The 20712-nt window shown below is 38.5% G+C and overlaps 1 protein-coding gene across 1 annotated transcript in view; it reads left to right on the top strand.

Moving 5' to 3' along the window:
• Window positions 1-20712, top strand: part of GPATCH2 (G-patch domain containing 2) — a 115634-nt gene that overhangs the window by 1751 nt on the left and 93171 nt on the right. Inside the window, exons 2-5 of the mRNA XM_060754255.2 lie at window positions 6422-7138; window positions 11251-11312; window positions 13706-13888; window positions 16135-16214. Coding sequence (XP_060610238.2) covers window positions 6422-7138; window positions 11251-11312; window positions 13706-13888; window positions 16135-16214 — 1042 coding nt within the window. The remainder of the gene's footprint in view (window positions 1-6421; window positions 7139-11250; window positions 11313-13705; window positions 13889-16134; window positions 16215-20712) is intronic.

Here is a 20712-nt window from a genome sequence, read left to right as displayed (position 1 = left end):
GACAGATATTGACAAGCTGGAATGTGTACAGAGGAGGGCGACTAAAATGATCAAGGGTCTGGAGAACAAGCCCTATGAGGAGCGGCTTAAGGAGCTGGGCATGTTTAGCCTGAAGAAGACAAGGCTGAGAGGAGATATGATAGCCATGTATAAATATGTGAGAGGAAGCCACAGGAAGGAGGGAGCAAGCTTGTTTTCTGCTTCCTTGGAGACTAGGACGCGGAACAATGGCTTCACACTACAAGAGAGGAGATTCCATTTGAACATGAGGAAGAACTTCCTGACTGTGAGAACCGTTCAGCAGTGGAACTCTCTGCCCCGGAGTGTGGTGGATGCTCCTTCTTTGGAAGCTTTTAAACAGAGGCTGGATGGCCATCTGTCAGGGGTGATTTAAGTGCAATATTCCTGCTTCTTGGCAGGGGGTTGGACTGGATGGCCCATGAGGTCTATTCCAACTCTTTGATTCTATGATTCCTGTCCTTCAGGAGGCTGGTGTAATCTTGGCTGTGGAAGGAAGCATTCCCAGAGTAATGGTTGAAACCGGCTACAGAACAAAGTCATCGACCACACATACAGACTGAGTTGGACATGATTTTATCTTGGCGATTTGGCTTATTTGTAATTTTAATCGATACGTATTTTAACTCGTTATTATATGATGTTTTTAGATTGCACTGTTAGCATCGAATCCTTGCTGTAAGCTGGTCTGAATCCCTCTACGGAGGTTGAGAAGATCAGGATATAAAAGTTTTAAATAAAGAAATAAATAGCTGGAATCACTCAGTTCTTGTGGGTTTTTTCAGGAAAAAACCCACAAGAACTGAGTGATTCCAGCCATGAAAGCCTTCGACAATACATTGAACAAAGAAATAAATATTTTGGCCACATAATGAGAAGACAGGAAAACTTAGAGAAGACAATGATGCTGGGGAAAATGGAAGGAAAAAGTAAGAGGGCAAGATGGATGGATGGTATCCTTGAAGTTACTGGATTGACCTTGAACGACCTGGGTATGGCGACAGCCAACAGGGAGCTCTGGCGTGGGCTGGTCCATGAGGTCACAAAGAGTCGGAAGTGACTGAATGAATGAACAACAACAACAGGCAGAAAAAATGAAATGCGAAGATACAGAATGGGGGACACCTGGCTCGACAGCAGTACGTGTGAAAAAGATCTTGGAGTCCTTGTGGACAACAAGTTAAACATGAGCCAACGTCATGCGGCAGCGGCAAAAAAAAAAAAATCCAATGGGATTTTGGCCTGTATAAATAGGAGTCTAGTGTCTAGATCCAAGGAAGTCATGCTCCTCCTCTATTCTTGGCCACGGTAGTCCATGCTCTGGTTACATCCCGTATAGACTACTGCAACACTCTCTACGTGGGGTTGCCTTTGAAGACTGTCCAGAAGCTTCAAATGGTCCAACGCTCGGCAGCCAGGTTACTAACTGGAGCGGCACTCAGGGAGCATACAACTCCTCTGTTGCGCCAGCTCCACTGACTGCCAGTTTGCTACCGGGCACAATTCCAAGTGCTGACCTTATCCTATTAAGCCCTAAACGGTTCTGGCCCAACTTACCTGTCCGAACGTATATCCTCCAATGAACCAGTTAGGACGTTAAGATCGTCTGGGGAGGCCCTGCTCTCCATCCCGCCTGCATCACAAGTACAGTTGGTGGGGCCGAGAGACAGGGCCTTCTCAGTGATGGCCCCTCGGCTGTGGAACACCCTTCCCATAAAAATTAGATCGGCCCCCTCCCTGTTCACATTTCGGAGGAAAGTGAAGACCTGGTCGTTTGAGCAGGCATTTGAATAGGCAGTGTAACTAATATAGAAATATGGAACGTTTGGATGATGAGACTGGATCTTGATTTTAACTGAGACAAGATGAGATGTTATGATGTTTATTGATTGTTTTAATGTTATTCTTTTAACTTGTTTTTAACTGTTTTTATCATGTTTAAGTATTGTATTTGCTTTGTTAACCGCTCTGAGTCGCCCTGAGGGCTGAGAAGAGCGGTATACAAATATAGTAAATAAATAAATATTGGTCAGGCCACACCTGGAATACTGTGCCTAATTCTGGGCACCTCAGTTGAAGGGAGATATTGACAATATGCTGACAATTCATGAATGGAAGATCACTATTTTAGTATGGTAATTAGATAAAGACATCTCATGTAAAGCTTCAAGAAAAATGGCTCCCAGCAAGAAATGAAGATGAAACGCCAATCTTTTGGTAAAATGGGCCCTCCACCAATATCTTTCTTTGAATGAGGCAAAGGGATTCAATGAGGCACACTGTAGATTCAAGACAGTTTGACACCACTTGAGCTGTCATCACTATGGAATCATGGAAACTGCAACTCCCATCATTCCATAGTGCTGAATGCTAGCAAACTGTCAAACTCCATTAATTCTAGAGTGCAGATACACCCTAGGATGATAATTATTATATGGTATTTATTTATGTTCTGCTTTCCTGTCTTAAATGAGACTCATGGCTCCTTACAGACTTACTTTTTATGGCATGCTTATTTATTATTATTTTATTATAGTTACTTGCACTCGAAACTGCTGCTCACCCCATCAGATTTGTCTGTTGAAAGGTTGCCATCCTTTATTTGTAAATCAGTATCTTGGGGTGCATATACACTGTAGAATCAATGCAGTTTGACACCACTGTAACTGCCATGTCTCAGTGCTGTGTGATTTTGGGATGTATAGTTTTATTGTGGCACCAACTCTTTGAGAGGAGAAAGACCTTGTGAAACTCATAATTCCATAGTATTATGCCATGCAGTTACAGTATTCATTCAATAGTATAGATACACTTTAAAATGATTAGGATGATGATGATGGTGATTTATATCCCAATTTACTCTCTCAAACAAGATGTAGAGCAGATTACAAACCCACTTTTTATGGCATGCTGATTTATTATTAATTGTATACCAGAGTGCTGCTGGCCCAAGCAGGTTTGTTGACAAGTTGCCAGCCTTATCCATCAGGCCATATCTTGGGAAAAATCAATGCATTTTGACCCTACTTTAACCGCTGTGGCTCAATGTTATGGAATCTTAGAAGTTCTAGTTTATGAGGTACTAGCAGTCTTTGGCAGAAAAGGTATTTTGTAAAAAGTACCATTCCCAGGATTCCATAGCATGTACTATAGAAGTTAAAGAAATGTCAGATTGCATTAATTCCGCAGGGTAGATACAATTTTGAACATAAAAAACACTGAATTGCAGTTGTTTTGTATAGTTTTGTGATATTTTAGATGGTAGACCTTTGGAAGAACCCATTGGTTTTGGTTGTTTTACTGTAAAGCACAATGTAATTTGATGGTGCATTATAAATCAACAACAATAATGATGGTGTATAAAAATTCAAAGCACTTAGAAGGCATAGTACATGATTTCCTAGAGGTGGGATGGAATGAGAGCAAAAGGAAGTCCCCAAGAGAGAAGAAGGGGGAGGAGAGGAAGAGGAAAAGCCAAACAGAACAAATGTAGAAGGAGCTAGAAAGAAGCCTATCTCTGGCTTTGAAAAATGTATACTTTGGTCACATTAAACATTGAAGGTGTGACTTGTAACCTGTTTCAAAGGTACACTGCTCCCCTAGTATACTTACAGGATAGGCAGTTCCTTCCTCTTCCTGTTTTAGATCCAGAAAAAATGCAGCCTGACCAAGCTGGGGTCAGGACAGGAAGTGCAAAAATTGTTTCCTGTGTGTGGCCCCAGGCCAATTTACTGACTCTTGTATAAAGGCATGGGAGCCTTGCTGTCCTTGCATTTGACTGTCCAAATATGAAGAAATTTATTGGATTATGCGTGACCTTGAGCTTGTCTAGATGGGTGGCCACATTTGGTATCATTATTTTCAGTTTGTGGTTATGAATCAGATGTTTTTTGGGAACTGGGAGTACTACTGCTTTGATTATTTCCTGCATGGTAGGGGATTGAATTAGATGGCCTTTATGGTTTATTTCAATTCTATGATCCTACTGTTGCAACACAGCAAAGTTTCCACAGAAATCAGCCATCTCTGAATGAATGGTTGGAGGAAGAAATAAACTGGATAAAAAAAAACCCTTGAAACTGAATTCAGACAAGACAGAGCTGCTTGCCATTAAGCCTCAGTTTATGGCTGTCTTAAATACATAGAAAACATAAGTAGTTATTTTGTATGAAAGGAGTAGCAGAGAAATTAAATTGGCTTAGATTTCAGAAGCTGTGTTGGAACTGACTGTAAACTGACTATGGAAATACTAGAAGAACTACTGCAGATCTAGCAACAGATATAAGAGATGTATTTGTATGATTAACTAAAGTTGACATCATTTACATTAGTAGTGTATTAACACACACATAAAAATAAACAGGTGAAATATTGAATACTCGTGAAATAATGCCATCACGAGAGCAAATAGTTACAAGTATTTGTAAACAGATGGTATCTTTTCAACTGTCAATGTATAAAAGTTTACTTTCATGTCAATTATGAAAATGGAAATCGAGGAATTCTGACTATAACCTAGAATTACAGAGGCAAAACATATAAGAAGAAAGAAGATGTAAAATAAACAGCTAGTAACTGCTCTAATTATAGTTTCCTGACCTCTACAAGTTTTGTAAAGTAGAAATATGACAGCATTATCGCATGTTCTGCTGTGCGGTTAGCAATGCATTTGCAGGCTGCAAACGGGAAGGATAATTGGCACTCAGGACAAGGTCCAAAACTTGTCTTTGGTCTGTCATTGAATAGAGACCTGTCCTGTATTCTGCACTAGTGGTTTGAATGAGAGGCTAGTATTGTATTTCACCAATTCTAAAATGCACTTTTACCAAAAAGAAAATGAGGTTCAAAAAAGGGGGTGCACATTAGAATTGATGGCATCCTAGAATTATGTTATTTAAATAATAGGATCAGGAGTGGCAGCTGAGAGAGTGGGAGGGAATCCAGCCTTCCTGGCAAGCCCCTGGAAAGCCTCCTTGACCCCGTGCCCGATGATGCCACCACTTCCCCAACTTTAAGCTTTTGTGCTTCTTCTGGCTCGGCACAGCTGATGCACACACATGATTCTGCGCTCCAGGGTGCTGCTGTAGTCTCAGTGTTGCTGGATTTGCCTTGAAGGGAGAGGATCAGGGGTGCAAGAGAAAGGAGCATCTCACTTTTCCGTAGGTGGCATAGGCAAGGAGGTGGGAGACAGGAGGAAGAAGCTCTGTGTGATGGAAGTGCCAGGCTATGGGTCTCCATTGCTCTTGGCTCATGGGGCTTCTTTCTACTGTCCTCTTGCTGTTGTCTCCATTTCAGGGGAAGGCTTGGGGTTTTCTCTCTCTCTGTACAACTGCCTCCACTCCCAATGGCACCAAGCAGCAAAGAGAGAGAGAAGTCCAGCCCCTCTGTCAGGAATGCTGAGGGGAGAAGGGATGGGGGAAGAAACCCTATGTGCCTCATGCTCCTGCCACACAAGGCTTTTTCCTCCTAGCTTCCTTGCCATCATTCAGTGTGTTTCCATAGTCAAGTGGAGTTTTAAACTCTGGTCTCCAGAATCACTGGCCAATCATCAAACCACTTGCATGAGGGGCGTGGAGACATCAGTATGCAGCATCCTCTTAAAAGGAAACAAACATCTGTCACTCACAGAGGCTGGTGACCAGAAAGGCAGGATTAGGGGATTTTATGATTTCTACCTATCTCCCCACATTACTGAATATGTAGGGATTGTGAATATGTATCAGCTATCAATGTATGAAGTCAAACATTTGCAACTGTGGTCGTGAATCCCAGTCAACCATTTTGCCACATAAAATAGGCAGAAAACTGAAATATTTCTGAGCCACTGTGTTTTTATACATCGTATTCTTTAACTCATTCTCATTACTTGAGAGCAATTATTCAGTTTTCAAACATGTAATTTGTTAGTGTTTGTTTAAAGCACGTTCTTAAAGAAATTAAAAAATGTTGTGAAAAATATATTTGTAGAATATTAATCTGTTTGTTTGTTAAGTAATCTATTCGCATCTTTCCATGACTGCCAAACTTTGGTTCTTTACATGGACCCCCATTACATCCGGCGCAGTGGTTCTCAACCTGTGGGTGCCCAGGTGTTTTGGCCTACAACTCTCCGAAATCCCAGCTAGTTTACCAGCTGTTAGGATTTTTGGGAGTTGAAGGCCAAACATCTGGGGACCACTGATCTAGTGATAAATGATGCATTGGGTTATTTAATTTAATGATGAAAATGATAGGGGAGGAAATGCTTAAGGCATTCGTTTCTTTGCTGAAAGATTTTTAGAATTAAAAAAAATCAGAAATCCTTAAGCATTAGGATGCCTAATGATAACAGTAATTGTTAAAGTTTTCAATTTACTTTCATTAACATTATGTCTAATTAAACTTCTGTCTTTCCTAATTACAGGCATTTCAGCAAGACTATGGAGGAACTAGTTCATGATCTGGTCTCAGCATTAGAAGAAAGTTCAGAACAAGCAAGAGGAGGATTTGCAGATACTGGAGACCATTCTCGTAGTGTCTCTTGCCTTCTAAAACGCCAAGCCCGAAAGCGAAGGGGAAGGAAACGACGTTCATTTAACTCCCATCACCCCTGGGAGACTGGCCATTGCTTAAGTGAAGGTTCTGATTCCAGTCTTGAGGAATCAAACAAGGATTATAGAGATAACCATGCAAATAATAAAAAAGACCACAGTGACTCTGATGACCAGTTGTTGCTTGCTAAACGCAGACCAACTTTGAATTTAAATAATCTCAGAGGCAAAAGGCTTCTATGGCATGAACCTGACCTGGCAGTCGACAATTTGGGAAATAGGACTCTTCGTAGAAGACGAAAGGTGAAACGAATGGCAATTGATCTACCTTCAGATATTTCAAACACACTGGCGTTACCTCAGCAGCAGGATAACATTAAGGATCAAGAAATGGACAACGACAGCAGATTTTCCCAACACCAAGAACTAGCAAAGAGCAAAGTTAAAAAAAGGAAACTAGCAACAAATCGACAGGGACCAGAAATTTTGGATGAAGGCGTGGTCATAGAGAATGATGAAAGTAACCAGGCAAGCAAGGATAAAATGGAGTATGAGGAGCAAAAAGGTTCAGATGAAAACATGAGTGACAGGTCACTTTTATTCTTTTAATACTCTCACTTTGCATTTATTAAATATTTGTGCTAACGTAAGTAAAGATGAAAGTATAATAATAATGTCTGACAGAGGACAACAGAAGGATATCTTCTTAAAAACTGCATGGGGACTTTCTAACAGTGTTTTGTGTTATACTATAGCACTGGCATGGGCTAACAATTTTTCCCTGGGATTGCATTGAGGACCCGGATGGGAGGGAGGGCTGGACTGGGGGTGGAGATGGAGGCAGGTGTGGGGGTGGGTGACCAGGGTCAGGTCATCCTCAGACTGTCCTCCCAGCATAAGGATGTAGCTGCTCACCCCATCCTTATGCTGGGAGGAGGGTGAGGCTTTGGATTCCCCTCAGCTATCGCCTCACCTCACCTGATGCCAGGAGAAGGGTGAGGCAAGCAGTGGCTGAAGGGGCTCCAAAGCCCCCTCTGCTGCCACCTGCTTCCTCCAGTCTATGCTTCCCTTAGCATCAGGGTGGGACCACTCGCCCCATCCTAATGCTGGGAAGAAGGCCCAAGGAAGGCATGCAACGGCTGGGAGCCCTCTGGAGTGCTCCCAACTGCTGCATGCCTTCCTCGGGCCATCCTCCCGGCATTAGGATAGGGTGAGCAGCCCCATCCTTATGCCCAGAAGATGGGGAAAATTTGGAGGGCTGAACATAAGCGCCCAGAGGGATAGCCTTAGTTTGCCCATCCCTGTTATAGTAGCTAGCCTAACCCAAACCTTAGCTGCAAAATAATAATACTGATTTAAGTGGCTAAGATCTAATGGTGTAATTGGAATTTAACTTCAGCAGAATTAATACTCTACCTCTCAGCTTCCCATAAAAGCTGGAACAGGACTTTCCCAGCCTTGTAGAGCAGTTTTTAAGGACACAGCAGGCAGAAAGGGTTGAATTGCTTATTCTGATGGATGTAGTCTGATTCAGAAGTACATCGTTGTATCCTTTTACCATGGAATTCCTTTTACATTTATCTTAAAATATATAGGTTTTTCGAAAGTCATATGTATTGTAATCCTATGTAGATTAGCTGTAATTTCAGCAGTACATGCTCTTAAGTATGTGTAGAACTGCAGTCTCCTAGATTTCAGATTCATTGTGTATATTTTTACCAATTCACACAGTGATCTTAAACAACACTCTAAATTTTCAGAAGTAAAGAATAAGCCCATTAAAAACTTCAGTAAACCTACATGTTGAAACAAATAATATAAGCTTGCATGCTTCGTTCAGGTAACAGAAATCAGTGTTTCTTTTTGGTGAAACATCTGTTACATACTTGTTTTTATTCTGCAGAGTGAAAACCTCATAAAGCCCTGGATTCTTTTGTGTCTTTTAATTAGGTCATAGATTGAGAAAGCGAATAAACATTCAGAATTTAGGAAAACATGCAAAAGCACACTCACTCTTGGCTGCAATAACTAGCCTTCAGTGCTTTTACAGTATATTGTTCTTTTCTGATTGTTGTAATTCCTAGACTACATGTATTGTTTTTGTTTCTCTTTCTGCCTGGTAAACCCAAGCTCAGTTCTTCATTCAGTGTTTACGCTTGCTTAGCCAAGCTGAAATGAGGATTCATGGCAGACATAGATGTTGCAGTTCTTCCCTTTGTTGAAATTACTGCATTGCAATCCCCCTCCTAGGAAGTTATAAATTGGCAATTTCCTACGATATATTTGTAAGAGGTGATGCATTTTTATTGTTTGTTAGGATTTTTTTGAACATTTGTAAGCTGTTTATTTTGGAAGGAGGTAGGAAAAGTGAGTTTTAGCCTTGTTTCTAAACAAAGAAGTGAATGGAAGGGGAAGGGGAGAAAGTCATGAAATGAAGTAAGCTAGTAAAGGAAGTAGATTTCCATTGATTTCCATTTGTTATCACTTGCCTTATTGGGACAAAGACTTGAGCAGCACAAGAGAAACCAAAATTTTATAATTAACACTTTTAGACATGCTTTTTCCAGTTTGAATGGTATACTATATTCATGGTCATAAAATCATAAAGATATAAAAGAATGGATGCTGGTTGATATAGCTTTATCTTCTAAAAGACAAAGCCAATTGACCAGAAAAGGCTATAAAGTACACTAATGGTTGGAATCGGCTGCTGTAAATGCAATTCTAGATCTATGATAAAATTTCAGCTTTTTATTTCAATTGTTTCTTTTGCTGCTTGAATCCATCTTCCTTTCAGATGTGAAATTCACTGGAGTAGACACATTTTTAGAACTATTTTGCACGTAGTAAATATAAAGAATCAGTGTATAATGTGTAATTATTAAAACTGAAATTACAAGAAGAATATTTAGGTCTAATTTCAGGCTTTGTGTTCATATAAATTTACTGTCAAGAAGAACAATGGGTCAGTGTTAGAGCATTTTGGTTCTCTAGATCATCTGAAGTTTCCCTACATTGTATTTTTTTAAAAAACAAAACAATTATTTTAGGTGACTTTTACAAATACTTAATTTGTTATCTGAAGATACAGATATGATGATTAAAAATATGTATGTGATTGTCAAGAGTTACAGCCTTAAGAACATGAAATCTAAACATGTGAAATTTGAAATACATACCCACGGGTTATTTTACTATTAAAATACATTTATTAATTTTAGTAAGTTCAGGTGTTCAAAGCATGCTGTACCATCTTGTAATTGTCAGCTGGCAGTCTTTTCTAACCAACAAATAGGTTTGCAATTGATCTAGGCCTAAATTGAATCGTTAGTCTCAACTAGAGTATACTCACTGAATAAATCCAGACTTAGTAAGTGAACATTTGTCTAAGTTTAATTGATCTAGTCAGTTTACTCAGGAACTCATCATTAGATTTATTTGAAACTCTGTGTGAGTAGTCCCGAGGAAAGAGCACCAAGTCAGTAGATGTGACTAGAGGTTTCAGAAATTGTGTTTTCACCCAAGTGAGATGAACACAGTTTGTTAAACTCTGACAAATGTGTAACTTTCGCTTAAAGACTCTGGCATATCCAGTTTAGGGTTCTCCCAATCCATACAAACTGAATTTTTGCTCATATAAAATAAATCAGTATCATTTCAGGTTGTTTTTTAAAAACAGAAATCAATTATAGTGTAATAAGTAGTCATAGTGAATTTTAAATGCTACCTTGTATGCTTTCAAGATTAAATTGCAAAAACAGTTAATGTTCTCCTTCAGTAAAGTTATAATTTAATATGCCACTGAAGAGATCCTATCCCTTTTGAATATGGTTTTGTTGAAAGGTTCAAGGCTACTTCAAACACTGCATATTGAAGATATTTTGGGCACCATCTTCACAGCTATCACTCTATTTCTTGATACAGCAAGATCCATGCATCTTATAATTATCTGTTCTTGTACAAAGAACACTTCTTACATGTAAAATTAAAGTCTTCAGAGGATGCTCATGCAACAATATCATGTAAATCCTCAGATGTGAGTTATCAGGGAAGCAAACTGTAACTTGTTTCTTCTTGTGCTGCTAGGAGCATATTGATCATCTTTGTTTTTCTCAGGGTGACCTTTACTTTGATTTAATAGGTTAGCAATGTGTAAACATTCTTTCTCTCTCTAAATAATAGAATTCCAATGTATTTTTATGTACCGTACCTTCCTGAATATTTGCAAATGATAGCAAAAGTCATTATGTCTCTAGACACTTGTGTTTCATGTGCTAAAAAAACAGCCCAGAATCGTTTTGATTGAGGCACCCCATCCTCCCTACAGCTTTTTAAAACTAGCAGTGGTGTTCTGGATCAAGCTGAATTGCACAGCATAAGAAAAGAGCAGTGAACATTTGATGGAAACAGATAATAAAATGCATCAATTGTGTCAGCACCTCATTGCAGTCACATCTGGCTTACTGTCAGGGTCCCATTAGATTCCTGCGGTTTTATGTGCCAAAAATAATATGTTCTGTAGTTAATGGAACTGGGATATTTGCAGTTTGATATTTCTCTTTTCTTTTTAGAAATCATCTTATTTTCTTTTAGATTTTGGTGAGGCTTAAGTTTCATCTGAGTGCAATCTTGTCTCTTTAAAATTTTATGACTAGGATATCAATTGCACTTTTGATCTGTTTCTTTCTCTCTGTTATTACAGTGAATCCAGCAGCCTGAGCAGTAGTGATGGTGGTTTGTTTACCAATGATGAGGGAAGACAAGGTACTGAAATAGTGTGCTGTTTTTCGCTTTGCTTTCAAAATTGTATCAGGTCAAGTTTTGTAAACCCTATATAAATTGTTACTTTTTATCCATTTCTTTTTACAAACCTACTACATGGGAAATTTGGCAGGGATTTTATTTATTTATTAAATTAAATTAAATGAAGTTACTTCATGTTTGCAACTCCAGGCAATAGTGCAATCTCCTGGAGTTATAAAGATCAAATCTTTTTCTTTTTCTTTTTTCCATTGTGTTTTGCACATCTCATCAGCCCTCATCAGTATAGTTCAATAATGGGAGCTACAAGAGAAGGCATCATGACAAAGTAATGATGATGGCGATTCCTTCTATTCTCCCCAGCTACCCAAGACAGTTGTCTGAATATGCACACAACAGCCTTGTCCTTCAAAATGCTTAAGAATATGGATGGGCTGCTAGTTCCATCATCCTCTGTCATTTCCTCACCATTATTTAAAGTATTCAAAGCGGTGGGGGGGGGGGGGGGGAGAGGTGTCTGTGTGCCAAGTTTGGTTCAGATCCATTGCTGATGGGGTTCACAGTGATCTCTGATCTCTGGTTGCGGAGAAAGTACTACAACTCCCATCATTCGGGGTCCATTTCCCCAAAAGCCAACCTGGACTTAAAGCTGGTTATTGGGGGGGAAGGGTCTACGTGTCAAGTTTAGTCCAGATCCATTGTTGGTAGGGTTCCGAATGGTCTTTGGGTGTGGGTGAAGGTACTGCAACTCCCAACATCCAGGGTCCATCCCCTCTCCCAACCCCACCAGGAAATTAAAGAGCCTTTACAGTTCGATTTTAAGGTCTAGATAGCGGCTGAGTATTTCTTGTTGTTTTTCCTCAATGCGACTGTCACCTGGTATGGCGACATCAATAATCCAGACTTTTTCTTTTCCACAATTGTGATGTCTAGTGTATTGTGTTCCAAAACTTTGTCAGTCCGGATTCGAAAGTCCCACAGTATTTTTGCATGTCCATTTTCTACAACCTTTGTGGGTTTATGATGCCACCAGTTCTTTACTGCTGGCAGGTGGTACTTGTGACATAAGTTCCCGTGAGTCATCTGGGCTCAGAGTTGTGTCTTTGTAATCCGTCCTTGCAATTTTATTGCAACAACTGAGGATATAGTCCATGGTTTCATCAGCTTCATTGTACAGTCTGCATTTTGGGTCATCAGCTGATTTTTCAATCCTGGCTTTAATTGCATTTGTTCTGATGGCTTGCTTCTGGGCTGCAAGAATCAGTCCTTCTGTCTCCTTCCTCAGTGTTCCTTTCGTGAGCCATAACCAGACCTTCTCCTTATCAACTTTTCCTTCAATTTTGCCAAGGAACTGCCCATGCAATGCTTTGTTGTGCCAGCTGTCAGCTCTGATTTGGAGTGCCGTTTTCTTGTACTGACTCTTTGTCTGCTGTGCTTTGAGAAGTTTCCGATTATTGACTTCAATTAAAGCAGGTTCTTGGCTTTCCTTGACATATTCTGCCAGGGCGTGTTTTTCTTCTTCGACTGCTTGTTTTACTTGTAAGAGTCCTCTGCCACCAGACTTTCTAGGCAGATAGAGCCATTATTCTTATTATTATTATTATTATTATTCCTTCTTCACTTGGTTTCAAGAATAGATTCCAGGCATTGCAGCTCTTCTCTCAATTGGCCAAAGTTAAATGATGTCATCTCTGACATCACTTGTTATCTGACATTAGTCATGCTGTAACCATTGGAACTGAAAATAAAATATATATTTGGGGTACTAATGTCAAAGTGACTCTGGCATAGATGTGTAAGAATTTCAGAAGCTGATTTAGTGAAGTGCATAATTTTGTTTTGCTTCCCTATTTTTAGCTTCTAAGATTGAATCAAATTTCTCTGAACTCATGATACTTCCTGTGGTACTGTCATCTTTCATTTAAAAACAACTTTTTCACAACTTATTTCTTAATGAACTTAATCAGATTAATTTTATTTGGTCACATCTGTTTATGATTGTTTCCCCCTTTTTATATACCATACATATCATGAAATTAAGCTAATTATATACTATTATCAACTGCAAAGAACTGGTTTCACAGTTTTATACCTTTTAATTCCCTGCAGGAGATACAGGATTAGTGTTTTGTTTAAACTGTAACTTCAGTAACTTAAATAGATTTCTCTGCCAATAACAACAAAGGATTAGCTAGTTTATTTTTTTCACATTTCTAAATTTGTTGTAAGACATATTTTCTATCCTCCTCTTTTTTATTTTAATAATTACTATGTCCTGAGCAACTGGGGGAACAACTACAGTCCAACAATAAATAGGAATGATTTTAGATACGTGTGAGACTTTTTTTGATAATGAACTTGATTTTTTTATACACTATGTTTTTCAAAAATCCTAGGTGATGATGAGCAGAGTGACTGGTTTCATGAAAGTGAACCTGGAGGTGCTTGTGGAATCACTGGGATCATTCCTTGGTGGGAAAAGGAAGACTCAACAGAACTAGAGAAAGAGTTGCCTGACCCAGTCTTTCAAAGTATCTTAACTGGCAGTTTTCCTCTTATGTCTTCATCAGGCAAGAGAGGTGAGCACTTCTTGAAAGATAAATTAATGTTACAAAATTCTTTTCCTTTAGCAGGTGCCACATGATTGTCAATTGAAGCTAAAGTTTCTCTTACCTGCTCATGCAATACCAATACTAATAATGATCGTTGTCATCTTTATTTATGCCCCACCACCATCTCTCCAAAGGAACTTGGGGTGGCTCACAAAAGCACTCCAGAGTGCCGCACATAAAATAATCCTTTAAACAAACAATCCTTTAATAAAATCCTTTACATCCTTTAAATAAAGGATCCTTTAAAAAGGAGTAAAAATAGTGTCTTTTTTCTTTTTTAAAATTTTCATTGATTATGAAATACCATTAGAAGCTATGTATGTATCTCTATATGTACGTATCCGTATATGTATGCTATGTATCTGGTCTAGTAAGTTAATTATGTCTGTTGACTATAAGGGGATTGTGGATGCATTAAAACATTATGATAGGAATGTGCGAATGAGAGATTCCTCCCTTCTCCTTTAGTTTTTACACTTATCAAACTATCAGTTCTAGATTGGAGCTGATGCTATGGTCACACTAAATAAGTCCAATTCGATTGGAAACATGATCCTACTTTGCACCTGATAATGCATCATGTACAAAAGAGGGGAAGAACTGGTAAGCAGGACTGGCATGTAAATTTTTATTTATTTATTTATTTATAACATTTATATTCCACCCTTCGCACCCCAATAACAGACAAGAATTTATTATATGCATACATAAACATTAAAAACATTTGTCTCAATATTAAAATACACAGTTTAAAACCATCTTGATCATCTGTGTCTAATCTAATTGGCCTGGTAAGGTATCACTGATTATTGCACTGTCCCGAAAGCTTGGTCCCACAGACAAGTTTTTACCATCCTTCTAAAGGACAGGAGGGAGGGGGCTGATCTAATCTCACCAGGTAGTGCTCAGTGTCAGTTCCTTGCAAAAATGCTCACATCTTTTTGCTTTTATTGTATTTCAGTTACCATTTCAAATTGACTTGATTTGAGTTGTTGCCATGTGATGTACCTAAAATAGTCAAAACAGTGAAGATGCAATATAATTTTTTTGTGATAAAAAAGCTAAGTAAGCAAGAAAAACATTGCACGAGAGAGTTTAATACTTCTGCAAGGTATTTATCACTCTTGCAGTCAAGTACTTTTGTGCATGTTGGCTTGACAAATAACAAATACAGAATGACTCTATACAACTTTATTATTTATTTATTTATCTATGGGACCCCCCCCCCTCCAATAAATAAATTTATTTATTTACCGCATTTATATACCACCTTTCTTAGCCCGAAGGCAACTCAGGGCGGTTCACAATCGGCAACAATTCGATGCTTCCATAACAATAAAGTACAAGTTAAAAATGGATTATAAATATAATTAAAACATTTACATATAGTATAAAAACCAAACAGAGCCATAAAAACATAATCTTCAATGTCTCCTTACTAAAATTGTGATGCAAGTGCATCATCAGTGGAAATGATATCAGATCAGCCCCCTCCTTATTGTCATTTCGGAGGAAAGTGAGGACCTGGTTGTTCAAACAGGCATTCGATTAGGCAGTGTCATTGATTATAGGAACACAGAATAACGGATGATGAGATTGGATTCTGATTCTATTGATGAGACGTGAATGATTTGTCATATTGATGTTTAATTGTTATGCTATTGTTTTTAAATGCTCCAATGGTTTTGTAATGTGTGTATTGAAATGGCTGTTGTTAACTGCTTTGAGTCGCCTAAGGGCTGAGAAAAGCGGTATATATAAAAAAAATGTATAGATAATAGTGATCTCTGTTGAATGACTTGAGATGGAATCATATAGTCATACTTCTCTAGCATTTCTAAGTACTCCAGAATGACTCTGTGGTTAGTTTCTGGCAGAAGCATACCTTAGAATCACTCTGGGTGACTTAGAAAATGTTTAGAGTTGACCCTTTTTTTCAGTCATGGGTGAAAGAAACCACAGGTACTGGTTCCACAGATATAGAAGTTGTAGTTTACCAAGACATACTGAAGTACCTTTTCTAGGACATATTCTACTCATTGTGACTCTATTCAGTCTTGATGTACAATAAAGGATAACAGATCTAAGACCAGCTAAGAGTTATGAAAACATGCAGACAAGAAATTTCTTACATTTACCATTAATGGCATAGGTTATTTATGCTAGGTGTATTTAAATTACTTCATAACTTAAGTCAATCCATATTTTTCCAGATTTTCAGACAAGATTTAGTCACCTTCATGGAATACCAGCGAGAAACATTAAAAAAGCTACAGGAAACCCAACCAATATGGTAGGTTGCTTCTTATAATTTATAGTGAACTGCATTTTTAAAATTAAGTTATAGGATCTTTAAAGTATCAACTGTATGTAAGTGAAAACTATTATTTTACTGCTTGCAAATCAGAGACGCGACACAGTTATTTTATTACATGCAAATCAGAGATGGACATTTTGAATATTAGGCTATCTTTTTAAAACTATTGATTCATTGAACACAATGTGAGTTTTGACTGTATTTAGTATAGCTTAGGGAAGCTTTGTATACAGAAGTTATTTTCTTATCTGTGAATTATGGAAACATTCCTTATATCCCTTAGACCCATTTAATTATTGTAAAGTTTGGAAATTGGTTTAAGGACTTCTTATTTCACAGCCGCCATACTGTAAGAACAACTAACCTAGATAAAACAAAGTAGACTCTGACAAATTGGTATAATTATATAATTGATATGTTAAATGTGGAAATAACAAATTGTAAATTGAACAATATAGATAAAATAGAAAGTGTTATATTGTGAGATCCAACTAGGATTTATTTAGAGACTGTATTAAGAAGTGGAGTGGAAAAATTGAGATTAAGACCAATATTTCAAATGTAATTTCTGTAGTTTATTTTACAAACTGTATGTCCAGGGGGAGGGGTGGAGGGTGGGAGTGGGATAAAACAATAAATAATAAAAAATATATATATTTTAAAAGAACATCTAACCTGTTGGGTTCATTTTAAAGATCCAGGATCTTTCCATTATTTATTAAATTGGTTCGGGTCCAGGCTATTTGGCCGACTGTATCCCTTGTACGAACCTGTCTGGGCCCTGCGCTCTTCAGGAGAGGCCCTTCTCTAGGTCCCATCTCCATCTCAAGTTTGGTTGTTGTGAACGAGAGAGAGAGCCTTCTCTGAAACTCCCTGCCCAGGGAAGCCAGAAAGGCCCCTTCCCTGCTGTCCTTCCAGTGGCAAGCTAAAACCTTATTCAAACAGGCTTTTAAAGAAGAAGGTTTTAAGATTGGATTAGAGCAGGGGTCAGGAACCTTCGGCCCTCCAGGTGTGGTGGACTTCAACTCCCACAATTCCTTGGGCCAAGGTAAGCCTTTGGGGCAAATGCCGAGCCTCAAGGAATTGTGGGAGTTGAAGTCCACCACACCTGGAGGGCCGAAGGTTCCCCATGCCTGGATTAGAGGGTGCTGTGATTTTTAGCTTTGCATATGTTTTAATGGATTTTAACTGTGAATTTTTAATACTTTTATGTGTAATTTTGTTTTAATATTTACATATTTGTATATTTTAAATTGTGTGGACATACTTTTAGCATAAGCCAATTTGAGTCTCCTTTGGGGAGGGATAAAGCTGGTTATAAATAAGAATAATGATAATAATAATTTTTTAAATCATAAAGGGGTCTTGGGGCAGCAATCTGAGAAGCGATGGACTGTATATATTTTTTAAAGAAATCTTTATTCAGAAACAGGATTTTTGAGTTAAATAATCTATTTTTAAGCCTTGGCCTATGAACTTTGCCGTTGGAGGTAATGAATCAGATGAATGGTATCTTCTTGCTGGTTTCACATCTCCCTATTTTTATTTTTGGTTCACTGCTTGCTTGAGCATATCTGGGATTTGTAGCCCATTTTCTAGCCTTATTGCAATCTCAGTCTGGTATTTTATAGAAGCTATTACAACTGATAGGTTAACTTCATGGTATTGATGATACATGGCGTAACCATGTAAAAACTGCCTTCCTTCCCCCTCTAAATTGTAAAAAGGTGATTAAGTTTCAATTGATAGCGATATACTGCATCTGTATATACATAGGAAAAGAGTCAAGAATTGTTTTCTGGTGTGATGTCTCCCTAGTAGAAACCCAGTCTTTCTTCCACAAAATACAGTTTGGATGTTATAAAATTGAACTATAGAAATATTTTGAAATGTTAAATAATTCATAGAAATCTGAATAAGTTTTGTAGCCTCTTATTTTCAGAAATCACTTGCTACTGTATAAAAAATTAAATACTTCTGATTCAGTTTAGAAATACCCATTTTAAGTAAATAATATGTCTTCGCGATTTTCTCTGCACATTTTGTAGTACAAAATATTTGCATGGATAATTTTATTTACATCAAATGCATGTTTGCAGAGGGCAACAAATTGAATACTATTATACTCTTTCTTGCCCCTCTCAGGGGCTGTTGTATGCATCCTCTTATATTTTGTGTGGAAATGGAAAAGTACATTTTAGTTTGGTCACTATACATACTTGCTTTACTGGCAGTCTGACAGTCTTTCCTGCCTACCTACCCTCAGTAACCCCTTAGAGTATGGACACATACACTGAGCTACATATTAGGATGTTTTACAGGCAGTCTTTATGCGAAAGTAAAGATACCATACTTATGTAATCTAATAGTATAGAAAAGGGGAGTGTTGGTTGCATTGAAACGAATGTGATCTTAGAAACATTAATTTCATGAGCTCAGGAGAATACTTCAATGAATTCATTGAACAGAACTGAGATGATTCCCTATGAAGAGAAGAAATGGGAAGAGAGAAACTTTCTGATGAAATATCACCTGCTTTGCATTCACAGACATAATTGCATAGTTCTGTGTAGCTTCCTGCATTTTTATATCTTGAGTTGTACTTCTCAGAAATGTGTTAACAATGTATGATGAATTAATTATATGAAAATCTGAAGCAATATTTACTGAATGTCTCCAAATAATATTTTCTGGCTATGGTAGGATTCAATGTTGATAATATTTTCTGGCTATGGTAGGATTCAATGTTGGCAGTTCACTGTTTGTAATTAAGTTGTTAAACAGAAATTAATGTTGCAACTGTTTGTAAAAATAATTACCCCATCTTTGTTATTTTAATTTATTGTTTTTAACAAAGTAACAGAAATGCAAACCTATCAGTACGTACATTCACAATATAATGAAGCTTATTATAAGAGTAAAATGGTTTATAGCCATTTAAAACAACAGCAGAAGGCATTAAAACAAAAGGCAATCCTCTACATGTTTGTGTGTGTGTGCCTTCAAGTCATTTGTTGAATTTTGTGATCTCATGAATTTCATAGGGTTTTCTTAGGCAAGGACTACTCAGAGATGGCTTTTCCAGTTCCTTTCTCTGAAATACAACCTACAAATACCTAATATTCGTTGGCAATCCCCATCTAATTATTAACTAGGACTTAACCCAGTTCAGCTTCCAAGTTTATGTGGAATTTTTTATCCTTTATTCTGAAATAAAGTCTGTTACATTCAGAAGGAAATGCTCCCATATTAACCAATAAAAGATTGGAGCTGCTGTCAGTCTCCTTAAATTAAATTGTTTTTATTGACATTCTCAAAGCACTTAATAAAGAGGCCAGGCCTGCTTCTCATGAAGGAATGTTCAAGACTATGAGCACCTAATAGCCTCTACATGGAATACATGTTCTCAAGAGACAGGCGTTTCATTAGCTGTTCTGAAGTAGAATCTGGTGCCATTAGACTAGCAAACCAGTGCTTTACAATCCCTGATATGTTTGATGTGGAAGGTTGATGCTCTATATCAGGCATGGGCAAACCCAGGCCCACAGACCAGACACTGCCCCCGTCTGTTACGCCCCCCTCCCCTCTCAGCATGCGGAAGTGGCAACCCATGGCCCCAGGCTGAGAGGAGGGCTGAGGAAAAAACACAGAGATCTCGCCAGTCACGTATTTTCTCCTCTTCTCCTCATGAGAATGTGGCAGTCTACTGTCTTCCCCCAGGCAGAGAAGAATGCAGAAAGGAAGGAGGGTCGCTGCCAGAGAGATCTCTGGCAATAGCCTGTCCTCTCCTCCTCTTCTCCATCTAGAAAAGAGGCAGGCCGCCATCTCCCCAGGCGAAGAAAACTGTGGACGGGAAGACAGGTCGCTGCTAGAGAAATCTCGGTGACAACAACCTGTCCCCTTCTCCTCTTGGAGAGCTGGAGAAAGCTCCAAAGCCCCCTTGTCCACCGCCTACCTCGCCCTTCGCCCGGCATCACAATGGGGTGAGGTCCCATCCTGGTGCCAAAATAAGCACAGCCTGGGGAGGAGGCAGGTGGTGGCCGAGGGTGCTTTGGGGGCCCTTGTCCATCATCTGCCAGGGGGTACTTTGGAGCACTCTCCGCCGCCACCTGTCTTTCCCTCCTCCCAGCACAAAGATGAGGCAAGTGGCACTGTCCTTATGCCAGGAGGACAGCTGCTGTGTGTCTCACCCTCCTCCCTGAGAATGACTTACTACTTAAGAGATTCATAAGTATAGTCTTACGGTTAAGAGGCAAACTGTCCAGTTTTAAAACCTCACCCCACATTCTTCGTATGTACACATACTGGTGTTCACAAGAGTCTGTATATTTTTACTTAACTAAATACTCCGTTTAGCTCTAACTTCATTGATAACCTGTTAAGATAAATTAACATTAAATTAAAATTAAATCAGTAATATTGTGAAGTTTGATTATACACAAACTCAGTTTAGCAAGAATCACCGAGTGCATAT

The sequence above is a fragment of the Anolis sagrei genome, chromosome 1 (assembly GCF_037176765.1).
Source record: "Anolis sagrei isolate rAnoSag1 chromosome 1, rAnoSag1.mat, whole genome shotgun sequence".
In the NCBI taxonomy this organism is placed as follows: domain Eukaryota; kingdom Metazoa; phylum Chordata; class Lepidosauria; order Squamata; family Dactyloidae; genus Anolis; species Anolis sagrei.
The sequence above is the reverse complement of the archived record's forward strand: the minus strand, read 5'-3'. Positions and strand labels throughout refer to the sequence as shown.